The sequence below is a fragment of the Astatotilapia calliptera genome, chromosome 15, assembly GCF_964374335.1.
Source record: "Astatotilapia calliptera chromosome 15, fAstCal68.1, whole genome shotgun sequence".
In the NCBI taxonomy this organism is placed as follows: Eukaryota; Metazoa; Chordata; class Actinopteri; order Cichliformes; family Cichlidae; genus Astatotilapia; species Astatotilapia calliptera.
This window is the reverse complement of record NC_137436.1, coordinates 30260887-30284440: the sequence shown is the minus strand read 5'-3', so window position 1 is coordinate 30284440 and position 23554 is coordinate 30260887. Positions and strand designations below refer to the sequence as shown.

Here is a 23554-nt window from a genome sequence, read left to right as displayed (position 1 = left end):
GTCAGAACATGGTATATCATATTTAGGTGGAAACTAGCAAGCTAACTTCCTGCTAACTCAATTAAATTGACTAAATTCTGTTTTCATGCATGCCTGGATGTTAAACTTAATTGTTACACCTGGTAAAGCAGCAATGCTGATCATTTTATTAAAGATGAAAGAATTTGGACAGCTTTTAACTCTCAGTGATCCTGCAGTGTTCCTTTGACTTTGGGGCCCGAAGCGGACTGAGTTTTGGACCTAGATTACTCCACGAGGCTCCTGACTACGGCAGCCGTAATGCTCCGACAATCCATCAAGCGGTGCAGCTTCGTAGCATTTTTTTGACAGGTTTTTGAGTGCTGTGTACCATATAAAATTGGTTAGAGGTCAGTAAACACAACCAGAATTCATACATAAGGTGCACTGGATTATAAGGCGCACTGTCGTTTTTCTTTTTTTTTTTTTTTCTTTTTTGGAGAAATGGATGGACGGGCAGTGCTCTCTCAGAGCACAACCGTGCATTGTGTGAAGTCATAGCACAAGACTGAAAAATGTGTATGGTGATTGTTTGAGTCTGTGATTACTACCAAAGCCCCAAGTGGCACTTGGAGCAGCACTGAAAGCTTGTGGTCCAGTTGATTAGGATTCTTATGGTGGTCTGCATCTGAGACTTCTGCCAAAATAAGGTACTGAGGTTTCCTTCATTTTCTTTCACAGCAAGTCCTTACTGACTGTTCTGTTATTTATTACTGCTTCCTTCAATAAGGATTATGTGACAGTGAGTCATGAGATTTGCCCAAGTGTTTGTTTGTTTTGTTTTTTTGGTTTTTTTTGGTGTGTAATCTGTAGCTAGGTGCTATATCACGTTGCACTTAGTCACCATTGTGCTTTTGCATCATGGGATTCACTGGCTCGCTAAAGGGTAGCAGAGGGAAATATAATGTGTGTCTCATGAATCTTTAGATGAGCTGTTTAAGGCTTCATGAAGGAACATGGAAGTTGGTTTTTTTTCTTATTTTTCCTTCAATTTAAACAATTATTTCTATAGAATTATGGCTATTTCCCTGAGGGCTTTTCACAGCAGCCAAGCACCTTAATAAAACCAAGAACACATCGACCCCCTGTTAAAAGTGCACAATCTAATTCTTTTGAACTGTTGCATTAATTAATAATTGCTGTTGCTGGAGTTTTTAAAGTTGCAAAGTGAGGATGAAATTAAAGCCAACTCTAATAAAAGGACAAACACAATAATTAATGGAAGCCTGCATTGCAGTTTTAAACACTGCTAGCAGCTAAAAGCATTAATGTGTAAGTGGTGACACAGCTTCTCTTCCTCTCTGCAGGATGGATTCCTCTTTGCCTCTCCACCATCATTCAGCTGATTAAAAACCTCTCTGCTTTCCATATCAGTCTCTCCATCTTTGTCCCTATATTTCAGCACAAGTCTGGATCCAAAGTTCTGGACTCTGATCAGCATTGGTTCTTTCATAACATATAGTTGGTGACCTGTGAAGGCCCTGATTGGGATGGATCTTTATGCAGTCCTTTTAACATCAGTAGAGCTTTAACAGTTCTGCTTTGTCTTGTAATCCCCAGGAAATTGTAAGTAATGATGTGACTACATTGGTACCCATTTTTGTGGATCTTCAGAAGGAATGGGGAAATTCAGCCAATGAGGATACTTTGGAGATGTACTAAGAATCATGGTAGAATGCGAAGTAGTTGGACAGTTAAAAAAAAAAAAAAAAAAATGAAGTTAATGTCAATAACTCTCTTACTTCAGCAAAATTCTTTGTATATTAGTACATTATGACTACTTCTTTGTGTTCTTCAGGGCATCAAATAACCTAAAGAACCCACAACAACGCAAGCATGAATAAGATGGGGTTTCCCACAGATTCTGTTTATTGTGGAGACTGAAGTCACTGTAGGCTTGGCTTGTTGGCACATGAACCAGTTTTTGCTGCAAGTTCTGGCTAAAGTAGCCCGCCAGTTCAGAAGGACCGCAGCCACCAGCTGCAGTTAGAAATGGTGGACTTTGAGTATATTTGAGTACACTGGGTACAAGATCCTTGAGAAGCAGCTGAATGATATAAAGAATCGCCACAACAACAACGTGACGGAGCCAGACGCTAGTGAAAGAACTCGACAGAAGGATGATGTGCAGTAACTGAACTTTCAAAGTAAGAGTATGAAATGAAAAGATTAAAGTTGGTGTGAGGGTGAGGAGGGGAGGGGGGGGGGAAACTAAAGAGAAACAGTCGACCACTTTGCTCCAAACTACTATATCGGTAACTGTGAGGTGAAATTTAGCAGAGACATCAGCAATAGATTGTATATGTAAAAACATACATGGCCTCTGAGAATACACCTACTGCTTTGTGACATGAAGGCTTGAGGTTGTTACATTCATCCTCCATTGATGTAATGTTTTCAAGAAGTGGATCTGACCCAGAAGCTGTGACAAAGCATGGCCTATAGCATACCATGCTTTGTCTGTTGTACTATAAGTGAAACTGTAATTAACTAAATGAGCACCGTGCTGTATTAAACAAGACGTGAAACTTGCAGTAGAGTTTGTTGACATTGAGCTTATAAACCAAGATTGGTTTGGCTATTTTTCTCCTCCATTTTCATACTGCTGGACTCCAACCTCTGCCACCAGCAGACTAGCCCATTGTTGACCATTAGAAAGAATACAGGTTTGAAGAAAATGTGGCTTTTTTTTCCCTTTTATGTTCAGTTTTAGTGCTCACAACATTTTGTTGTTAGAATCTGACCACCGAGTTGCTGCAAACCCATCAAAGATGTCTCCACTTCCATGTTTAGGAGCTTACAATTGTATGTTTAGAATTTCTGTTTCTCATTATGTCTGCAGATGCCATCTGCCTGTCACGGGCTTGTAATGGCAGCAGGCTGCGTAACAAAACACAGACTGCACGCACACTGGCACAGCAAGGAAACGCTCCATGAAAGTCCTAAATACACCAGTAGGGCTCACAAACAGACTCCTGTGCAAGTGGAATTCCACAGGCTCGGCACAAACTGGAGGCTGAGTTTGAACAAAAACTTTTTCTCTGCTTTTTAACTGGCGAAGAAGAAAGCTTTGAATACTGGACACTTATTTAGGTAAAGGATGCTTGAGGTGAGATTTCAAAGAGTGTGTGTGTATGTGGGTGCATCCCTGCAGTATATCCCCCTCCTTCAGTGAAGCCGAAACTCAGGCTGTGGTGTATCTATTTTTTGAGCAATGTGACATAAGTGTCTGTTCTTACTGTGTGGTGTTGAATTTGCTCTGAGAGGATAAAGAGGTCATTCCTGAATGCAAATAAGATAAAGACAGAATTCTTCTGTGCAGCCTGTCATATGCATACTGCCCTCAGCTGATGAATTCAGCACCCCTGAGCCACGGGGTGGCTGAGGTAAAACAGGTTGACTACCGGAAGGTTGCTGGTTTGAATCCCTGCCTGCTCCAGTCTGCATGCTGACATTGTGTTAACATTTTTCCTTTTCTCGGCTCTTGTGAAATGGGAGAGTTCATGCTGTGGATTACTTCAAGTAGAAAATGACAAAGGCTCATTTTATCTTGAAGTTTATTTGTGAGTACAGCCTGAGATGACTTTGTTTCAGACTCTAATGAGCATGACTGAGAAGAGGAAGATGGTGTGTGTAATATGCAAATAATGTTTTTTATTTTATTTTTTAGAAGCACTAATGCAGTTCGATTAGTAAAACTGCTTAATGTCATCAGCACAACAAGATTTAAGCATGCAATTAGTTTACCTTTTACTGTAGGTGCAAAATTCACTCCCTCCAACTATTTTCTTGTTCTCCACCAGCTCCTGAGGGAGAGATCTCGCTCTGTAGCTGCTAAGAGCTTCACTGTGTTCAGCAGCCTGCTTCCTAACTATGCTGGGTTGGCAGAATCCAGTGGTCTGTTTAAAATGTCTTACTGAAACAGTTTGCTGCGAATCGGGGGGCGAAAGAGTTGAAACCCGCACAAAGAGCTGAAAGAGGCTAAAATGCACATTTTGCATTCACTTTTTTTTTTGATTCACTGTTAAATACACAAATCGAAACAGCTTAAATTGATATTAGGAATGGATTTGGTAATTTTTCTTTTCCTTTTTTTTTTTTTAAGTCTTAAACTTTACTGCCTAAAACCTTGGTGAGCAAAACATTAACTTACTGACTGTATATTAATGCAATTACAACATTACCACTTTTCCTCTGGTTAAAATCTGTAGCTTGATGGTTGTGAGTGAACAAAGCACACATGCTCAAAAAAGTGGTAAAGGATGATCATAGAAGGCTGAGGAAACGAAGGCAGGCTTTCTGCACATTTCTTACTCCTTGCCAGACTAACGCAGCCTTTTCCTTTGTCTCTACACCAGTTCTATCATTGAGTGTTGTTGTGTCAACAGCTGAGGACCCGTTGGGTCAGACTCTGGTTTCTGCAGCTCTGTCTGCAAGGATCCGCTTTGGGTCATAAAGTTTGTGCCAAACCCTCCAAGTAATATGATTTAGCATTTCTTTCATGTTTAGCTTCCAGATGGAATTGGAGTCCTTTCACATCATGGAAAAATTAATTATTGCCCCTGTTGTGGAGAGGAAATGTTTGTCTCTTACCATTAGTCTTTTACCCACTCTGTGTTCTTTTGTGTCCACATGTAACCACACTTACAGTTTGATAGATGGGACTCATGGTGCTTACAGTAGCAACAGAGTGTTGCTACCAAACACAGCAAACATTTGCTGCTTTGCCAAGTCAGCAGTGTGATGCTGTGATGATCAAGATTTTTGCTTTTTCATGTACACACTCACCCACATGCATGCTTACAGTTTGGTTGTCAGTGTGCTCACACCTTATTATTCTGAATTGGGTGTAATAACTTGTGTGTGTGTGTGTGTGTGTGTGTGTGTGTGTGTTGTACTTCATAGTAGTTGTAACAATTATATCTATACCAAAAGTTAAAGGGTGACAAATGTTTAACAACCAGATTTTTTTTTTTTTTTAAACTAGCCTGATCAATCGGCGTTAACAAAGTTTAATAATGCTGTTGCTTTCTTATTGCTTTTAAAAGCCTTAGTTTCAGGCTAACCCAGCTAAACTGAACAGTAGTTTAGCTTCTTTAGTTCTTGAGTATTCCACAAATTTCAACACAGTGTCCAATTGCTCATAGCAAGTTTTACCCTTATTTGAAATGTGTTGATGCATGCTTAATCATCCAGATAATGAAATCACAAAATTTCTAGCGTTACATCCAGATGAAGGTGTTACGGCCCGGCTCTGCTAGGCGGCAGCGGACGTAACATAAACGAGCCCAGAGACCAAGGAGTTAGATAGGAAGACAAACATAAGGTTTATTAACACAACTGAAATCCGTTAGTGAAACAACTCACTAGGCAGCAGAGAAACTTTAAGCAAACACCACGATTAATAACACCAGTAGAGCACTGCTCTACTAAACGTCTCGCAGGAGGCAACACAAAACACAGGCAGAAGGCAAAAGGGAAAAGGCAAAAGGGAGGGACTCTCTGTACAGTCTGTTCAAATCAACAAGTCCCTCGACGAATGAAGACTCCTCAGCCTTTTATACTATCAGTTAACTGCAGTCAGCTGTGTCACTTGTCATAACTGCAGACAGCTGTGTCACTTGTCCGTCGTACTCCAGGCTCCTGCGGCAGCCAATGGTGTGCGTAGTCTGACAGGCTCGGATCCGCATGAAGTTGGGGCGGGCATATGTCCGGGCCAGCCAATCCCCCGTGAGTCCTGGAGCACTGTAGCTTCCATGGAGGAAGGCGGGGCCACCTGAGGCTAGCGGCCGTAACACCCCTCCCCTTAAAATACCAACTATGTTGGGCTGAAGCCAACGTTACAGAGCATAAACAACAACAAAAGACAAAAGCAGTAAAACATGTTTACAAACGGGACAGACCGTCAGCTAAAACATTTTCATTCCCCTTTTTGTGGTGGATACTTAAGTTGTATTCCTGCAACAACAGAGCCCAGCGCATAAGGCGCTGGTTGTGATTAAACATACGCGCCAGGAACACAAGTGGGTTGTGGTCTGTGTACACAACAAGAGGCAACATGCTGGACCCCAGGTACACGTGAAAGTGCTGAAGAGCCAACAACAAAGCCAGGGTCTCCTTTTCAATGGTGGAGTAGTTTAACTGATTTTTATTGAACTTGCGGGAAAAGTAACAAACGGGGTGGTTCAAACCCAGCAAGTCTTCTTGCAACAGCACTGCCCCAGCCCCGACAGCACTGGCATCAACCTCGAGTTTGAATGGTCGCGTCAAATCAGGTGCAGCTAACACAGGAGAATGGCAGAGGAGGGCTTTTGCACTCTCAAAAGCATCCTGACACTCACTTGACCAGCTAAACTCAACCTTTGGGCTGAGCAGGTCAGTCAATGGCTTTACTACAGAGGAGAAATTCTTACAAAAGTTCCTGTAGTAGCCCACCATCCCTAGAAACCGACGTAACTCACGCCTGGTGGTAGGCGTGGGAAACTGTTTAATCACCTCCACTTTGGCATCTATGGGCCGGACCTGTCCACGTCCCACCTCCCTGCCTAAGTACGTCACAGTAGCTTTGGCAAACTCACACTTAGCTAAGTTGAGAGTTAGGGTAGCTTGTGCCAAACGGTGAAATACCTGTTGTAACGTTTCCAAATGATCTTGCCATGTTTCAGTGTAGACTACTAGATCATCTAGGTAGGCACTGCAGTTGGACAGACCACGGAGGACTTTATTTACTAGCCTCTGGAAGGTGGCAGGAGCGTTACACATGCCGAAAGCCATGACTGTGTACTGTAAAAAATCATCGGGTGTAACAAAGGCAGCGATGTTAGAGGCACGTTCAGTTAAAGGGACCTGCCAGTAACCCTTAAGAAGATCTAACTTGGAGACATACTGAGCAGTCCCAATACTGTCTACACAATCCTCAACCCTTGGGAGAGGATGTGAGTCAGCCACAGTCACAGAGTTCACCTTCCGGAAGTCTGTAATAAAACGGGGCGAGCCATCTGGCTTAGACTCCACTATACAAGGCGAGCTCCAGGGGCTTTGACTGGGCTTCGCTAAACCATGTTGCAGCAGATAGTCAGCCTCCTGTTTCATGAGCACGCGCTTATGGGGGCTGGCTCGATAAGGATGCTGCTTAATAGGTTTAGCTCCCTGGACATCAATGTCATGCTCTAGCACCGTAGTGGCAGTTGGCACATCCCCGAATAAACAGGTGTATTCCCTAATTAAGGCAATTATGTCCTCTTGCTGCTCTGAAATCAGATGCTCAAGCAAACCCGGCAATGCTTTTAGCATTTCAGAGTTAGACAAACGGGGTCTAGAACAGGTGGGATAACATAGTTTTAACCCATCACCCCCATCCGCCCCTCCTTCCTCCTGGTGGCTTGAGGCTACAATAGGAACACAGAGCCCTGCAGGCTTTGGTGTTGACCGCGGATGGTACAGTTTTAACATGTTTACGTGACAGACACGTGTTTTGCGTCTGCGGTCGGGAGTGCAAATTACATAATCTGTCTCCCCTCTCTTTTCACAAACTTTAAATGGGCCACTATACCTAGTAGACAAGGCTGAGCCAGGGACAGGCAAGAGCACGAGAACCTGGTCGCCCACCTGAAAGGTTCTTTTAACAGAAGCCTTATCATAATGGCGTTTCATCTTTCCCTGTGACGCGGCAAGGTGTTGCTTAGCCAGAGCGTTGGCTTGATTCAAACGCTCACGGAAGTGTTTTACATAACTGCTGACGTTTGTTTTGAAAACCCCTTGTGGGCTCAAAAACGCCTCTCTCAGAGCTTTGAGGGGTCCCCGTGGCCTATGGCCAAATACTAGCTCAGAGGGACTAAACCCAAGTGACTCCTGAACGGCGTCACGGGCAGCAAATAACACAAATGGAACACCCTCGTCCCAGCTTTTATCACTCTCCAGGCAGTATTTGCGTAGCATCGTCTTCAAGGTCTGGTGCCACCGCTCTAATGCACCTTGCGATTCAGGATGGTAAGCAGAGGACACAATATGCTTAACACCCAGAGTGCTAACTGCTTGTTTGAATACCTTAGACTGAAAGTTCGAGCCCTGGTCGGTTTGTACGACCTTAGGCAAGCCAAACACTGAAAAGAAGGTTGTCAACGCCTTAACGACAGATCTCGCTGTAATTTTATGTAACGGGACAGCCTCGGGGAAGCGGGTAGCGGCACACATTATCGTGAGTAGATATTGCTTTCCTGATTTTGCTCTAGGTAGTGGACCCACACAGTCTACTATGACATGGTCAAACGGCTGATCCACTACAGGAATGGGACACAACGGAGCCGGGGGCATGACCTGATTGGGTTTACCTGCAATCTGACATACATGGCAACTGTTGCAAAATTTAGAAACATCACGCTTCATACCAGGCCAAAAGAAATGTTTTAATAGTAGCTGGTATGTTTTTGTGATGCCCAAGTGTCCTGACCACTGGCTTTCATGGGCAAGGGCCAGGATCTTCTGCCGGTACGCAGAGGGCACTACAATCTGCTTGACCTTGCTCCAATCTGCACCTTCTGCACCTGGTGGAGACCACTGACGCATTAGAACATCATGTTCTATGAAATAGGCTTGTTGCTCCTTTTTGGCTTGCTCAGCACTTACCATACGTTTGAAACAGCTCTTTATTGTTTCATCAGCTAATTGAGCTGCTGACAGCTGATCTCTAGTCAAAGGCAGTACAGAGTCCTTAGGAAATGGATCAGGCTCCTCGGGCGTCACAGAGTCTGGAGGTGACAGAACATTGTTTCTGTTAGTGGGTACATCATTCTCCCCGGAAAACGAGGACATCAACACAGAATCAGAGAGGGCAATATCAGTATCTTTCCGAGCTTGTGCTCGAGTAATTGCACAGGCTGGATACAGCCCAGGGTGCATAGACACATCAGAAGTTTTCTGATTCAGGGGGTTGTCTAAAACCTCCAGACGAGGGAGCACTACCCCTCCTGCGATGTCGTTGCCCAACAGCATGGCCACACCCTCTATTGGCAAGGCCGGGCAAACGGCAACAGGGAAAAATCCTGTAGCAAGGCTAGATTTAATAAAAATTCTGTGAACTGGTCTAGGAGCGTAACCCATCTCTATCCCCCGCAGAACAGAATTAAAACCACATTCACTTTTAGCAGAAAATGGTAATACAGTTGAGAGGATGACAGTTTGAGAACCTCCAGTGTCCCTTAAAATACGCACAGGTTTTAACTCGGATGGGTTGTCTGTTAGCGATACTAAGCCATCAAAAATGAATGGTTCGAAACAGGGGTCAGGCACCCTACCACCACACTCATGGTCCTCGTGACGGGCCTCAGCTTTTACAAAACCCACCCCTTTGGGTGGCTGAGCATGTGATGTTTTGCGTTTTAATGCTAAACAGTCAGCAATCACATGTCCGGTTTTATGACAGTAAAAACATTCACGGTGTTCCCTGGACCCAGACTCTTTAGCTGTGTGGCGCTGCTGCACAGGGCTAACCCGTGGCTTCTCACTGTCAGTAAATGAGGCTTTGTGAGTGAGTACAAACTCATCAGCAAGAACAGCAGCAGATGTGAGTGACGTCACTTTCTGTTCATTCAAATACAGCACAATACGCTCAGGAATGCATTTCTTAAAGTCCTCTAACAAAACTAGTTCGCGCAGAGCGTCATAGTCAGTCGCTTTTGACGCAACACACCACTTATCAAAGAGAACCCCCTTTTCTCTTGCAAACTCCACATAAGTCTGCGACAGCAATCTCTTTTGCTGGCGAAACCTCTGCCTATAGGCCTCTGGAACTAGCTCATATGCCTTCAAGACAGCTGCTTTAACACACGAGTAATCTAAACTGTCCTTTAAAGAAAGAGCAGCTACCACCTCTTGAGCTTTGCCGGACAGTTTGCACTGTAGCAAAAGAGGCCAAATCTCACTAGGCCACTGCAGCGCACCAGCGATACGTTCAAATGCTGCAAAGTATGTATCCACCTCAGTTTCTCTAAAAGTGGGCACTAAAGAAATGCACTTATCAATTTTAAAAGCAGAAGTGGACGTGGAGGTGGGACCGGAATGAACAGCAGAGACAGATGAGGCTTGAGACTGTGACTCCAGCTCAAGCTGTCGGAGCCTAACGGCCTTGTCCGCCTCTATTTCCAGCCTCCTTATTTCAAGCTGAACCCGCCGGTTCTGAGCCTTCTCCTCAGCCTCCATCTGGAGACGTGCCAGCCGCACCTTCAGCCGAGCTCCTTCTCTCCCTTCGGAACTCCCAGAAGAGAGTGGATCATAGCGAGGAAGCGTGCGCGGCGTTTTTCCCCGCTCATCCCCCTCACCATCCCCACTGGAACCATTTTGGCCCTCTTCAACTACGGCAGCTTGGCTTGGCACACCAGAGACCACAGGCAAAACAGGCGCTTGAAGCACACCAGCTCCCACCAACTTGTCCACCACTAAGGCTTTTATTTCACTCTTACGGAGAGTTTTTGAAACCTGCAGCTGAAAGTGATCCACAATTTGCAGCAACTCGTTCTTGCGACAGCTATTAATAATCCCTAGAGACGGGGCAGCTATAAAGTGCTGCAAACAAAACGCAGCTGACATAGTGCTTAATCTTTAGCCAACTCAATTTCTCTTTCTTTTTTTTTTTTTTTTTGACCCCCACTCCCAGGAACAAAGACCCCCTATGAGGGATCCCGGATGAGCCCCCACTTATGTTACGGCCCGGCTCTGCTAGGCGGCAGCGGACGTAACATAAACGAGCCCAGAGACCAAGGAGTTAGATAGGAAGACAAACATAAGGTTTATTAACACAACTGAAATCCGTTAGTGAAACAACTCACTAGGCAGCAGAGAACCTTTAAGCAAACACCACGATTAATAACACCAGTAGAGCACTGACAAACGGGGTCTAGAACAGGTGGGATAACATAGTTTTAACCCATCACCCCCATCCGCCCCTCCTTCCTCCTGGTGGCTTGAGGCTACAATAGGAACACAGAGCCCTGCAGGCTTTGGTGTTGACCGCGGATGGTACAGTTTTAACATGTTTACGTGACAGACACGTGTTTTGCGTCTGCGGTCGGGAGTGCAAATTACATAATCTGTCTCCCCTCTCTTTTCACAAACTTTAAATGGGCCACTATACCTAGTAGACAAGGCTGAGCCAGGGACAGGCAAGAGCACGAGAACCTGGTCGCCCACCTGAAAGGTTCTTTTAACAGAAGCCTTATCATAATGGCGTTTCATCTTTCCCTGTGACGCGGCAAGGTGTTGCTTAGCCAGAGCGTTGGCTTGATTCAAACGCTCACGGAAGTGTTTTACATAACTGCTGACGTTTGTTTTGAAAACCCCTTGTGGGCTCAAAAACGCCTCTCTCAGAGCTTTGAGGGGTCCCCGTGGCCTATGGCCAAATACTAGCTCAGAGGGACTAAACCCAAGTGACTCCTGAACGGCGTCACGGGCAGCAAATAACACAAATGGAACACCCTCGTCCCAGCTTTTATCACTCTCCAGGCAGTATTTGCGTAGCATCGTCTTCAAGGTCTGGTGCGGCCGTAACAGAAGGAAATCAACTTTTTTGGACTTATTCGAAAGGGTGACTGCAAAATTTGTCTGTGATTGTTAGCTACCTCAGTTTGTGAAAGCACAAACACTGAGCAAAGCCAAAACACAAGTAGCATTGATTTGAAAAAATGTCGCAATGTCTAGGCAGTTAGTCCTAGCCTTTCTGCGTTTACAATGTATCCATCTGCTACTAGCTGAAACTTTTGGGGGCCACGATATACTCACAAAACAGTTCATGTAGTTGTATTTAATGATGTGAAGGCACTTGTGCACAAAAAGTGTGGAAATATGCAATTTTGAGATGTATCATTACTCTTCAGTTTGGATGACTGAACATCTTATCCTCATCCTGTCTGTAAGGCTGAACCCAGGCATGCTCATTTCCACTAATTGTAGCTGTATCCTTATTCTCTGATCACTACCCAAGCTTAGCTTTCTGTTCAGCACAACACACTGCAATATTATTCACAGCAGATGCTGCACCCGATCCATATGCCAATCTCTTGCTCTACTCTCCCCTCTTTGTTGATCGAGACCCCGAGATACTTACTACCTTAAGTAGAGGAGTTTAACTCCTCCTTAACCTGGAACTATGTTCTTAAAAGCTAAAAACAAAATGACTTGCAAAGGGCAGCCACTGTAATCAATGATCTTGTGGCTGGGGGACAGTAAAAATTAATTAGCCAGCTGCTGATGGTTTGGACTGGTGATGATGGTACTATCAAACGCAGTTGGTGTCTATTTTCAACAAAAGCGATAAAGATGCTGTTGTAGTTAAAATGTAGCCACAGCACAGAGGGGTCCCATTACAGAGTTGTAGAGCTCAGATGAAAGAAACATTTTCTTTAGCATTCACAACAACAGTTTACATTATTGTAACCATGATTAAAACCTTTACTAGTAAAAATCCTGGTCTTTGTCTTCTCACATCCACCACCAAGGGCTAGTAAAACTGATTCACTGCCATAAGTGGGCAGTGAGAGAAATGTGTTGGACACTTGATTGCCCCATGCTATCCCTCTGGCTGTATAGGTACCAAATTGCCCTAGCAACAGGCCTGATACCCAATACTAAAGCACCCCCCACCACCTAACCCCAGGAGGATGCGGTCAAATGATCTGTCAATGTCCACAAACATGTAAACTAGTTGGGCAAACCCCATGCACCCTATAGTATTCATAGTGTGCCCCATACCCCTTCTTCTATTGGGATAGATGGTGATAGTATAATTATTTTTGTTGCGTCCCGAGTTAATAGAATTTTATTAAATTCATACCTAAAGAGGAAGCAGTTTGGGATTAGTTCCTGTTGTCAAGCCAGCAAGTCAAATAAATGCCCTGAAGTTTCAGCATAACGCTACCTCTGACCAATGTAACCATTTGAGCTATATTTATTGAGGTTTGCTTGTGTTTAAGATGATGACCAAAGCATTGCGTGCTATTGATTGTTAAAAATAGCCAGTATTTATAAAAAATGAGTCAAAGGGATATAAGACTTCAATTATATACACTTGCATTTAGATAAACATAAGTGGAAATGAAAGGTGTCTCTTGTACACGCAGCTTTAAATGGAAACGGCTGTAATTTCTCCTACACGATCTTGAGCTCACACACTCAGACGCTGACCGGTTGCTTAGTTGGCTCTAATCCTCTAGTTCATCGGCCCTTTCCTCTCCAAGGGAATGAAAAGTACATCACCATAGAGACCACATCAATGGCCCATTAGCATGAGAGGTGAAGAGAGGAGAGACTGAATGGAGAGGGGAGCGAGAGAGTTTAGACTGGGAAAAGAGATACTGAACGAGAAATGGAGCAAAGGAATGAACAAAAGGAGAATGTGTTTAAAAGAGAGGATGGGAAAATGTGGCAGTGGGAAACTTTAAAATAAATGATACATTGGCTCTGTTCAGTCAAGGAGGTTTATTGCTATGGATAATTCTGCTTTCCTAACTATGTCTGCTCTGTCTTTGCTTTAACTATGTTTTTTTTTTTTTTTTTTAAATATTCAAAAGTTACTGGCAGTTTGGATCTCTACTCATAAAATGCACTTGTAAGTAAACTTCATTTGGAGTACCTTTGCATCTGATTGCCAAAACACTATTAAAGGTACCTGTTGTTGTTGTTGTTTTTTGACGTTTTGACTAGACATGAATTAGTCTTACAATATAGCTACATACATTTCATGTGTCACTACTCTAAAGTGATACTTTATCACAGCAGTTTATATTATAACTGCCTGGGAAATATTTTTCAAGGTTTTTACAATGAACAGCCCAGGTATTATATACAAACCTCAAAGTTTGTTTCGACTGAACATGTATGCGCTTTTTATACACTTGAGACCCTTTTGTGTTGAGATGAGCGAGGCATCTTTACACACACATTGGTTTGGATCGAGATGCTGCTACTGACGCTGGAGCTGGTAAAACTGTGTCCAGTGAGTGTGCTTTTTATAAAACCTAGTATTAGAAAAAACACATTTATAGATACAAACTGAAAGTATTACACTTCTAACACACATTAGCTTACTATTTTTACATGTTAATTCATGTTAGATTGTAGGGCTGCAAACTGCTGCAGTTTTACAGTTGACTTTTTGGCAGATTTCATTTGACATATTGCTAATTAGTTTGAAGCCAAATCTCAGTAAAAGCAGTCACAGTTGAGACTGAGTCTGCAGGGTACAAAAGTGTAATGTTTTTACAGGTAGTCTGTACCTCCTGCTCCCAGAAATAACATTACAGATGACTTACAACATCATACGGACCAAACAATGGACCAGTGGATCCTGAGACTACTGCTCTAGAAAACAATAGGGAAAGCTGTTAACGACACTGATGATTAAGATTTAAACATTGGAATTCCATAAAATGACACTCTTTCTTTTGAAGGCCAAACTACTACATTTATTTTAGGATTTTGTGTATCAGTTGACAAAAGCAGCACTGGCAGTGATTAAGAAGGATTATTTCTTTTAAACTTTTGTTCAACTACATCACAATGAAAAGATATGCTATTTCTATTTGGGTTGTGTGAGCTCGACCCCCACCCACCCCTCCTCTCAGATGAGCATTCTGCAGACAGCTAAGCTATTTAACAGCTGTCTTAAAGTACTGTATCAGGGGGACGCAGCAGCAAATATAACTGACTTGCAAAAGCGTGGAAGAGACACTGGATTGAACTGATTTTTGAAGCGTGCGTGTTCTCTATAAGTTTTCTGACCTACATAGCCCCATTAGGATCATGGCCATCAGTCACTGATAGACTTATCTCACTCATCCTTGTGTTTGTCTTCCTAAGGTTAGTATATCCACTATACGTTGATGATAAACAGAATGTTACTGGAGACGAACACAAAGGCTCACAGCTCCTGCATGCTCCCTCTCCCTATTACATCCATGCTATGTACTTGTGATTCACTTAAATTTGCTCTGTGCTCTATATTAGATGCCATTTGCCAGAACAGATTGTAACAATTCAATACACCGTATTTTTCGGACCATAAGGCACACTTTCGATGAATGGGCCTGTTTTCATACATAAGGTGCACCGGATTATAAGGCGCATTAAGCAAAACAAAACGGGCAGATAAATGGTCTGTATTTATGTAAAGCGCTTTACTAGTCCCCGAGGACCCCAAAGCGCTTTACATATCCACTCATCCACCCATTCACACACTGGTGATGGCAAGCTACATTGTAGCCACAGCCACCCTGGGGCGCACTGACAGAGGCGAGGCTGCCGGACACTGGCGCCACCGGGCCCTCTGACCACCACCAGTAGGCAAAACGGGTGAAGTGTCTCGCCCAAGGACACAACGACCAAGACTGTCCAAGCAGGGGCTCGAACTGGCAACCTTCCGATTACAAGGCGAACTCCCAACTCTTGAGCCACGATTGCCCCAGATAAATCAAACTTTACTCAACTCATTCTTCTTGCTTCCTCCACTTCCGTACCATTGATTCATTAATGTTGAATTCTCTCGTAGCTACTCTATTCCCATGTTGTTGCAGTACAGTAATGACTAACTAGAGCTGTGATATGAACAAAAATCTCATATCCCGATATAAGACATTTATCGTCCCGACAACGATATCACAATAATTTTACATTTTCTGTAAATTCTGTGAATCTTGGGCAACTCAACTTGCGTAAAGTTTTCAGCTGGGCGTCGTGTACCAGTGTTTTGACCAATACGTGAAACTATACATAGTTAGACATAAGTTGTAACGACCGCCATTTTCTTTGAGTCTGAGGTGGGGACCGGTTTCCTGCATAATTTGCATAGTACAGTTTTCTGGTCTGTGTCAGACTTTTCATAATCACACCGTGTCCATGATACAGAGGCCCCTTGTTTTGAAATAAGGTGCTCGATTGCAGTGTGGGGAAAAAAAATGCACGGAAATAAATTATTTTTCAAGAATAATTAAATAGATTCAACATCTTTCTTCAACAGTATTGCAGAATTCACAGATGGTACCTTCCCAAAGGAAAAAGTACTATTGCTTACTAGGGTATATTAGACTTAACAGTTACTATATACAGTAATGGACTTCTATATTTTACATCAGATTAAAACTTTGGGTGTAAGATTCAGATAATTATTTATTAAAAGCCAGACATTTTAAATGAGAATAAGAAAGAAAAGTATGTCTTTGTGCCCCCTTTTCCCTGTTAATGCCCTATCGGCCCCCCTGGCTAAACTTTGCTAGATCCGCCCCTGCACAGTTACCAGCCGTCAGCTGCGTAGAAAAGGATCCTGGTGTAGAAAGTAATAATAAATAAATTCTAACAACGGCTTATCAAGCTTAATAATGCTGCTGTTGTTCAGCCGCTGGTTTCCTCTTTCTGGTGCAAAGTGGGCCAAAAACAAAGAGAGACGGACTTGCGACAGAAAAGCCGATCAGCTGATCATTAAGCAGTTTCATGATTGAAGCAGGAGAGGGAGGGAGAGAGAGAGGGGCAGTCCCTCCATATATTGGTTGTTAAGCTTAACATGGGAATGCTTTACAAACATTCAGAGATGAACTTACACACTCGCTTTACTTCTCTCTGGGATAACTTCCTCGGAGATGAAATGCCGGATTGCTAGCAAGGCTACACACAGCCGCTCTATCACCTGATGCATACTGCTGCAACGTGCTACGGTTATGAGCCGAGTTACGCCGTGTAGCAAGTTTTGTGAGGTGCTTTTTTTGATATTTAATGGATCGGATTACATTTTTTATTTCTCGCCGATATCCGATCCAGTAATTTGGGTCAGTATCGGACCGATACGATACGTAATATCGGATCGGTCCATCTCTAGTTGCCACAACCATACATGCCAACCCTCCCGATTTTTCAGGGAGAATACCGAATTTCAGTGCCCCTCCTGAAAATCTCCCGGAGCCACCATTCTCCTGAATTTCTTCAGATTTTCCACCCAGATAACAAAATTGAAAAACTATATGCAGAATTCATAGCGCAACCCAGCCAATTCCAGTCTCCAACAACGGCGGCAGCTACTTAGTTTTAATATTACTCTTATTTCTCTTTCTGGGTCGCAAAAAAACTTTTAACATATTTTCAGGTAAGAATGTAGCTGTGTTCAAATATCTGAACCGACCAACACATCGGCTTCAAACCCCCGCGGTCTTTCGCTACTCGGGTTAAACATGATATATAAGTCACTTAGATAACTTAAAAATGTTATTGTTTGGCTTTTTCAGTGTTTTATTTGTTCGTGAATAAATCAGTTTGGCTGAGATTAAAGTTATTAGATTTGATTAAATTAAATTTAACTTTATTAATCCCTCAGGAGGGTTCCTCCGGGTTTTCACACAGCTGAATAAACGCCAAACAGAAAACTGAAAACAGAAGTGAGAGAGTCTAGAGTTTACGCCAGCGCCCGGTTATATTTTAGATAGCAAGGAGCAGACGGCAGAGTTTCACTCCACAGAGGGAGCTCGTGACGTACTACCCAGCTTTCTTTAGACCGCGAAGGCCGGGTCCTCAGGTGGAAGCAGCCTCTGAATTTGGACACGCCCACTGTTTCCAGACATTTAACGTATTTTATTCGATAAATAAACACTGTAAATGTATTTATCCCCCCCCAACAGCTCTTTTGAATTATCTCCCTAGTGTGGCCACAACACCTCACGTTTTTGCCACATGTATCGTGAACTAGTGATGTGTCAGTCGCGAACGAAATGGCTCTTAGAGCCGGATCTTTGACGTGAACGACGTGAGCCGGCTCCTTATCGCGAGCCGTGTTTTGTTTTTTGTTTTTGTGTTTGTTTGTTTTTTTCCTTTCTCTCACCCTCTCTTGCACTTTTTTCCCGCTTCACTCCGCATGCGAGCCTTGTGCTTTGAGCTGGGAAGAGGGGGGAGGGGCGGTAGTTAAACTAGCAGTAGCACAGGAACAGAGCAGGATCATAAAGGATTCAGAAACCCATATGACAGAGAATATGCATGTTCTTTTTGTTTTCATATTTTCATTTATATTAATTATTTTTTGTGTTGTGGTTTGCAGTGTTTTGTGTTGTTTCACTTTAAATTTGTTTAAAAGGGAAAAGCTGAAAATTTAAATAGTTAAAAGTTGAAATGTGAATAGTTGGTTTTTGTATTATATGATTTATTTATTACATTTTATGTGGAGTGAATAAATAAAAGTATATTTACGTTGGCCCCTAGAAACAAAACGTGTACAAACTCCAAAACGTGTACAAACTCCAAAACGCGTACAAAAGACAACCGAAGTGCTCCAGAATGCTAGGTGCAGTGTTGAGCTTTTGTTACCTAGTGGCTACACAAGCCAGGAAGTACCAACGACCGGATTTGGTGTGTGGTAGTAACAGGTAAATTAACTTTTTTTTTTTTTTTTTTTTTAATTATTTGAATATATATGAGTGCTTGTGTATAAATACACAAACAATACACATATGCTTTCAATTGTGTAATTTAAGTGATCTAGGTAGCTCTGTTTTGGAAGTTCAGTTAACTGTTTTGGAATTTGTACGTGCTTTTTGGAGTTTGTACGTGTTTTGTCTCTAGGGGCCACCGCATATATTTATATATAAACATATATAAATAAAACCTTTTTTTTTTAACATTAGTATTTCCTTTTGTGCATAATTTTATATTATTGCTAATAATAACTTCATTAAAGCAACAACACAACCTGAAGAGCGGCTCTTTTTAGTGAGCCGAGCCAAAAGAGCCGGTTCTCTGAAAGGAGCCATAAATCCCATCACTATTGCAAACCACGTTTCAGCTTTTGTGGAGGTAAAATACGTTCGCACATGACTCCAACGTCAGCCATTGTTGTGAGTGCACACGCCAAGGGGCTGCGAGACAGACAGCCGTATTTCGCACATGACTATGAAAGGCGGAAGAGGAAGTAGTTCCTTTGAATGTAGACAATCCGAATGTTATGGTTTCTTTTCACTGTGTTCCTGTTAATGATAAACTACAAATTTAACCTAAATTACTAAAATATCGATATTTTAATGTGAGAATGTATTCTAGAACATAAATGATTGGTATGGGAGGAATCGATATTTCAGGATCGATCCGCACATCACTAACACATCCGCACATCGTTGTTGCTAACGACAATGCATAAAAAACAGTCGCTTGTCCATCCGTAGTGTGGTTATTTTAAATATAAGAGAAAGAGAGAACTTTAAGAAATTAATATAGCCACTACAGTGACCATCAAAACGATGAAAAACTATTGCCATAAAAAGTTTATTTTGCGACGCCACGAATCAAATGAGAGTGTAATATGAAACGATAGACATTTTCATATCGTCATCTGATAGATATGGTTATATTGAAAAGCCCTATGACTAACCTCGTATTGTGGATGGATTATTTCAGTTGTTCTCCTGACTGAAGTTTGGTCCATTTACAGCATCCTGCCATGCGATTGCATTTGTCAATAACCATCGGGAAACCTCCCGATAACTTTCATCCAGTGAAAAAAGTTAGCATTCATGCTCCATCTTCACTGTGTTTATGTTATGCTAACATAGCTGTGTCGCTAGCAATCACGCAGCACATCATTATATACCAGCTAGTCCAACTTCAATAACCCTAAAAAATTCAGAGCCGTTTAGTTTTCTGTCTTCATTTATGTTGGAAGTGATGGCAGAGCTGTAATTTCTTTCAGAGATCGCTCAGTCGGAACATGCTATATCATGTTTAGGTGGAAACTAGTGAGCTAACTTCCTAGATGAAACTGGATGTTAAACTTAATTTTTACACCTGGTAAAGCAGCAATGCTGATCATTTTATTAAATATGAAAGAATTTAGACTGTTTTTAACTCTCACTGATGACGCAGTGTTCGTTTGGCTTTGGGACTTGAAGTAGATGGAGTTTTGGACCCAGATTACTCCACGAGGCTCTTGACTGCGGTAGCCGTAATGCTCCGACAATCCATCAAGCGGTGCAACTTCGTAGCTCACCAAAGTCGTACTAAAACGTTTTTTGACAGATTTTTGAGCGCCTATACCACATAAAATTAGTTCGAGGTCAGTAAGCACAACCAGAATTCATACATAAGGTGCACTCCCAACTTTTGTAAAAATTAAAGGATTTTAAGTGCACCTTATAGTGCGGAAAATACGGTATCATAAAAACATAATCTTTGTCAACTCTTACTTCAGCTCGTAGTGTCAACAATAATGAACGTTATCTGACAATAGCAGAATGGTAGGAGTTCACAAATGTCAGCAAATGACAAAAAGCGGGGTTTCAGATTGAATCCAAAACAGCCTAAGCTAATGATCTGTTGTTGTCTTAAACCAGTATAATGTGACATTATACACAGGTTAATATAATGGGTCATGTTAGCTTGAATTTGGGAAGCTAGATGACTAATTTCCACTCGTGTGTTCATGGTTGCTGTGTCACACCCAAGTCAAATTATATTGTCATTTTGATATTCCGATATACAACATGTAGCTGGTCTCTAAGTTGTTGCACAAAATAGATGCAATGTAGTACACAGTGCAGAATCCAGTTGTCGATGCTAGCTCCAAAATAGTACACTAATGATCTGCGTGCTAAAACTAGCAATTGAATGCCAACTGCAGCTCACTTGGTATCTGTGGGCGTCAATAATATCAATAGTTTTGCAAAACTCTTTGAAAAATGGGTTCAATATTGACCTGACGCACCTTTGAGAATTGTCCATAGAACTTTTCCTTTGAGGACTATAGAGTGAAACACTCCGACTGTATGCTTTGTCAGGCAGTGGGAGGTCAAACACAGGACTTCTATTCCTGCAGTTTCATTGATCTAGTAGCTTTCAGATCATTCCTGTACTTCAGTGCAATCAGGCCCCCTAAATAGCAGAGTACAGTAATTCAAGGCTGAGAATGTTCACATACTTTCATGCAAATGGCCTTTGAAGGCCTTTACTTTTTAATGTAGGCAACTCTGAGATTTTTGCATTGAGTTTCAAATGTGCATTGTTGAATCGATGAAAGGTTCCAATTCAATCCTTCAGACTTCCTTCAAACCATCTAGGTTATGTCAAATCCTATTGATCTGCCCCTCTGATCCCTGTACAAGAACTCTCTTTGTACATAGAAAAGTTTGAAATATGGGAAAAGTGAAACTTCTGTATACTTTCACATTTGTGCACTTGAAGCAAGTCACAGTCTTTAGTGGTCTGATTGTTAGAGGGGGCTTTAGATGCTCTAGAGATGATCTAAGATGTATGATCTAAGGCATTAAACCTACTGTGTGATGACTGCTGCAGTGTTTACCTGTGAGTTTACCTGGGGGAAAAGACAGTTGACTGTTTTTAATTTAGAAATGCTTTATGAGCGTATTTCCCCGAGTTCAGTATTTTGTCAGTGAAAAATGATTAGAGGGGGGAGGGGAGGGAAAAAAAAACCTTTAGTTTCAGCAACCTGAGTATGAACCTGAGCATGCTGGCTCTGTCATGGCTTAATGAAACGCAGGAAGGGGAGAAAACTACTATTAACAGTCGCAGCTGTGCTTTCCCTAATGTGCAATGTCAGTGTGCTGAATGGAGACATCCCTGCTGCATCGTTTCACTCTGAGGGGAAGGAAGAACTAGTTTTATGTCGTGTGTTTCTGTGATGCAGCAGAGGCAGAATGTCAGCAGCACCTCTGTAGACCTCAAGTGTGGTGTTTTTTTTGTTTTTGTTTTTTTTGTTTGTTTGTTTTTCCTTCTTTTTTGTTGTGGTTTTGTGTAATTATAAAGCCGTTAAAACATAAGCTGCTCTGTGACTGGAATGGCCTTAGCAGATGGTCTAACTTGTTGAAGAGATGTAGAAGGGCACAAATGTCTCTGTTTTGTTTTCACTTTCCAATCAGACTGTTTAAACTGTAAGCAGAGTGGGAAAACTCCCAAAGACTCTCAGATATCGGCACATAATTGTGGATTGTGTCCTTCTGTTTGCAGAACGTCTACCTGACTGGATATCCTAAGAATATAAATAAAAAGTCTAATCCAATGGATTAATTTCATTTGACAAAAAACATTTTATTTTTTTTTGTCCGGGTTTTTAAAAACCTATATAAGGATTTTAACGCTCGTTTTCAGGTTCCTTCTTTGGTAATAGATGGTAAAACATGTCTTGGAGTTGAACCTTGAATTGGGAGACCATTGACAGTCCCCCACATGAGCTAAGCTGATGTGTGCAGGTCACAGTATCTATTTTTGGACTGTAGAAAAAGATTCTTTAACCCCTGACTCATTACACTCCCTACATGCCCCCACCTAGCTGCTCCACTTTTAGCCCAGGCTCCTGTGAGGTGAGTGAGTCCGGGTGGGTGTATGGGCTGAAATGGGGAGGGGGTTACTTCCAGCAGGCCTTGTGGTTGGGTGGATGCCCGTACACTCTCACTTTCTCCCTTGTGGAGTCAAGTCAGTCGTGGAGCCAGGCCAAAGCAGCTGCTCAGTCAGCTAGCCTGTGGAGAAAGTGGACACTAGACCAAACTTTCCCAGCGACCGATTTTCTTGTACAGTTGGTGGAAGTGCCAGATTGAGCGGTTACCAACGCCAGGATGACTCGTGATTCGTAAGTTTCAGCCGGCCATAGCAATGGAGCCGATGTAGGATTTCGGGGTTAACCATATTAACCATTTTCTATGTCTTTACCTACAGTATTATCATCTCCAAAGCAGAGTTGGCAAGTATTTGTAGTATAGGCTCAGGGAAGTGTGATTATTGTGGAGCTCAGTCTCTCTGCCCGTCTACCTGTCTGGCTGAACCATTGCCATTTACCATGGACACTCAAAGTTCAGCTGAAACGCTCACTGCAGCTGTTATCAGCATCCACAAATTCATTCATTATTCGGAGCCCCCCCATCTAAAAAAGCTGCTCTCACCAGTTGAGGAGCTTTCCTTTTTATAGAACTGCAGTAGCTGTTAAACTCAGAGTCCAATCAGAGGGAGTTTGGAGCTCGGTTACAGGATAGGATTCATCTCTTCGTGTGGTGACAGGGTACTTTTCTCCTTTGCTGCTTCTAGAGCTGCCGTTGTTTTTCCTAAAGGACTCTAAAAACCTCTTTGCAGGCTTGTCCTTCTTGGGTTGTTGTTAAAAATGTATGTGATGGTGACTCGGGGTATTTTATCTCTGTGGTGATAGTTCACCTCCTCTTGGCAAATATCTGCTGTCTCATTAGTGTGAGGACTGCTGATTTGTGCCCTGTGAATCTGCTCGCCACATCATTTTTATACCCTTTGTTCCACTGAGCACGTCTCCCTTCATTTTCATTTGGATGCTTGGCAGCATCAAAGTGATTTCCAAAATGTGTTTCACTGTAATAAGTGGAGGTAATGTAGCTAAATGAGTGATTTTAAACTGGTATTTTGTTCAATGTCCCCACATTCACAACACTGCAAATTTGACTTGGCATCCATCTGCAGATCACCTGCTGCCCCATTTTTCTTTTTTTTCTTTTTTTTTCTTTCTAGAATGGTTCACCCAGCAACAATGACATCATTGTCCAGGCTGGACATC

General features: G+C 42.4%; 1 protein-coding gene and 1 long non-coding RNA gene across 3 annotated transcripts in view; both read left to right on the top strand.

The window, feature by feature from the left end:
• enah (ENAH actin regulator) overlaps positions 1–23554 on the top strand; it is a 143507-nt gene that overhangs the window by 30309 nt on the left and 89644 nt on the right. Inside the window, exon 1 of one of the 2 annotated variants that reach the window (XM_080289854.1) lies at positions 22426–22609. The exons of the other annotated variant lie outside the window; for it this stretch is intronic. Within the exon in view, the coding sequence (XP_080145980.1) occupies positions 22596–22609 (14 nt within the window). The 5' untranslated portion in view covers positions 22426–22595. Of the gene's footprint in view, positions 1–22425; positions 22610–23554 lie in introns of those variants that run through there. 2 annotated transcript variants of the gene reach the window in all.
• LOC145420444 (uncharacterized) lies at positions 2218–11726 on the top strand. The gene is made up of 2 exons (XR_013901755.1): positions 2218–5256; positions 11566–11726. It is a non-coding gene; the product is annotated as an uncharacterized LOC145420444 (long non-coding RNA).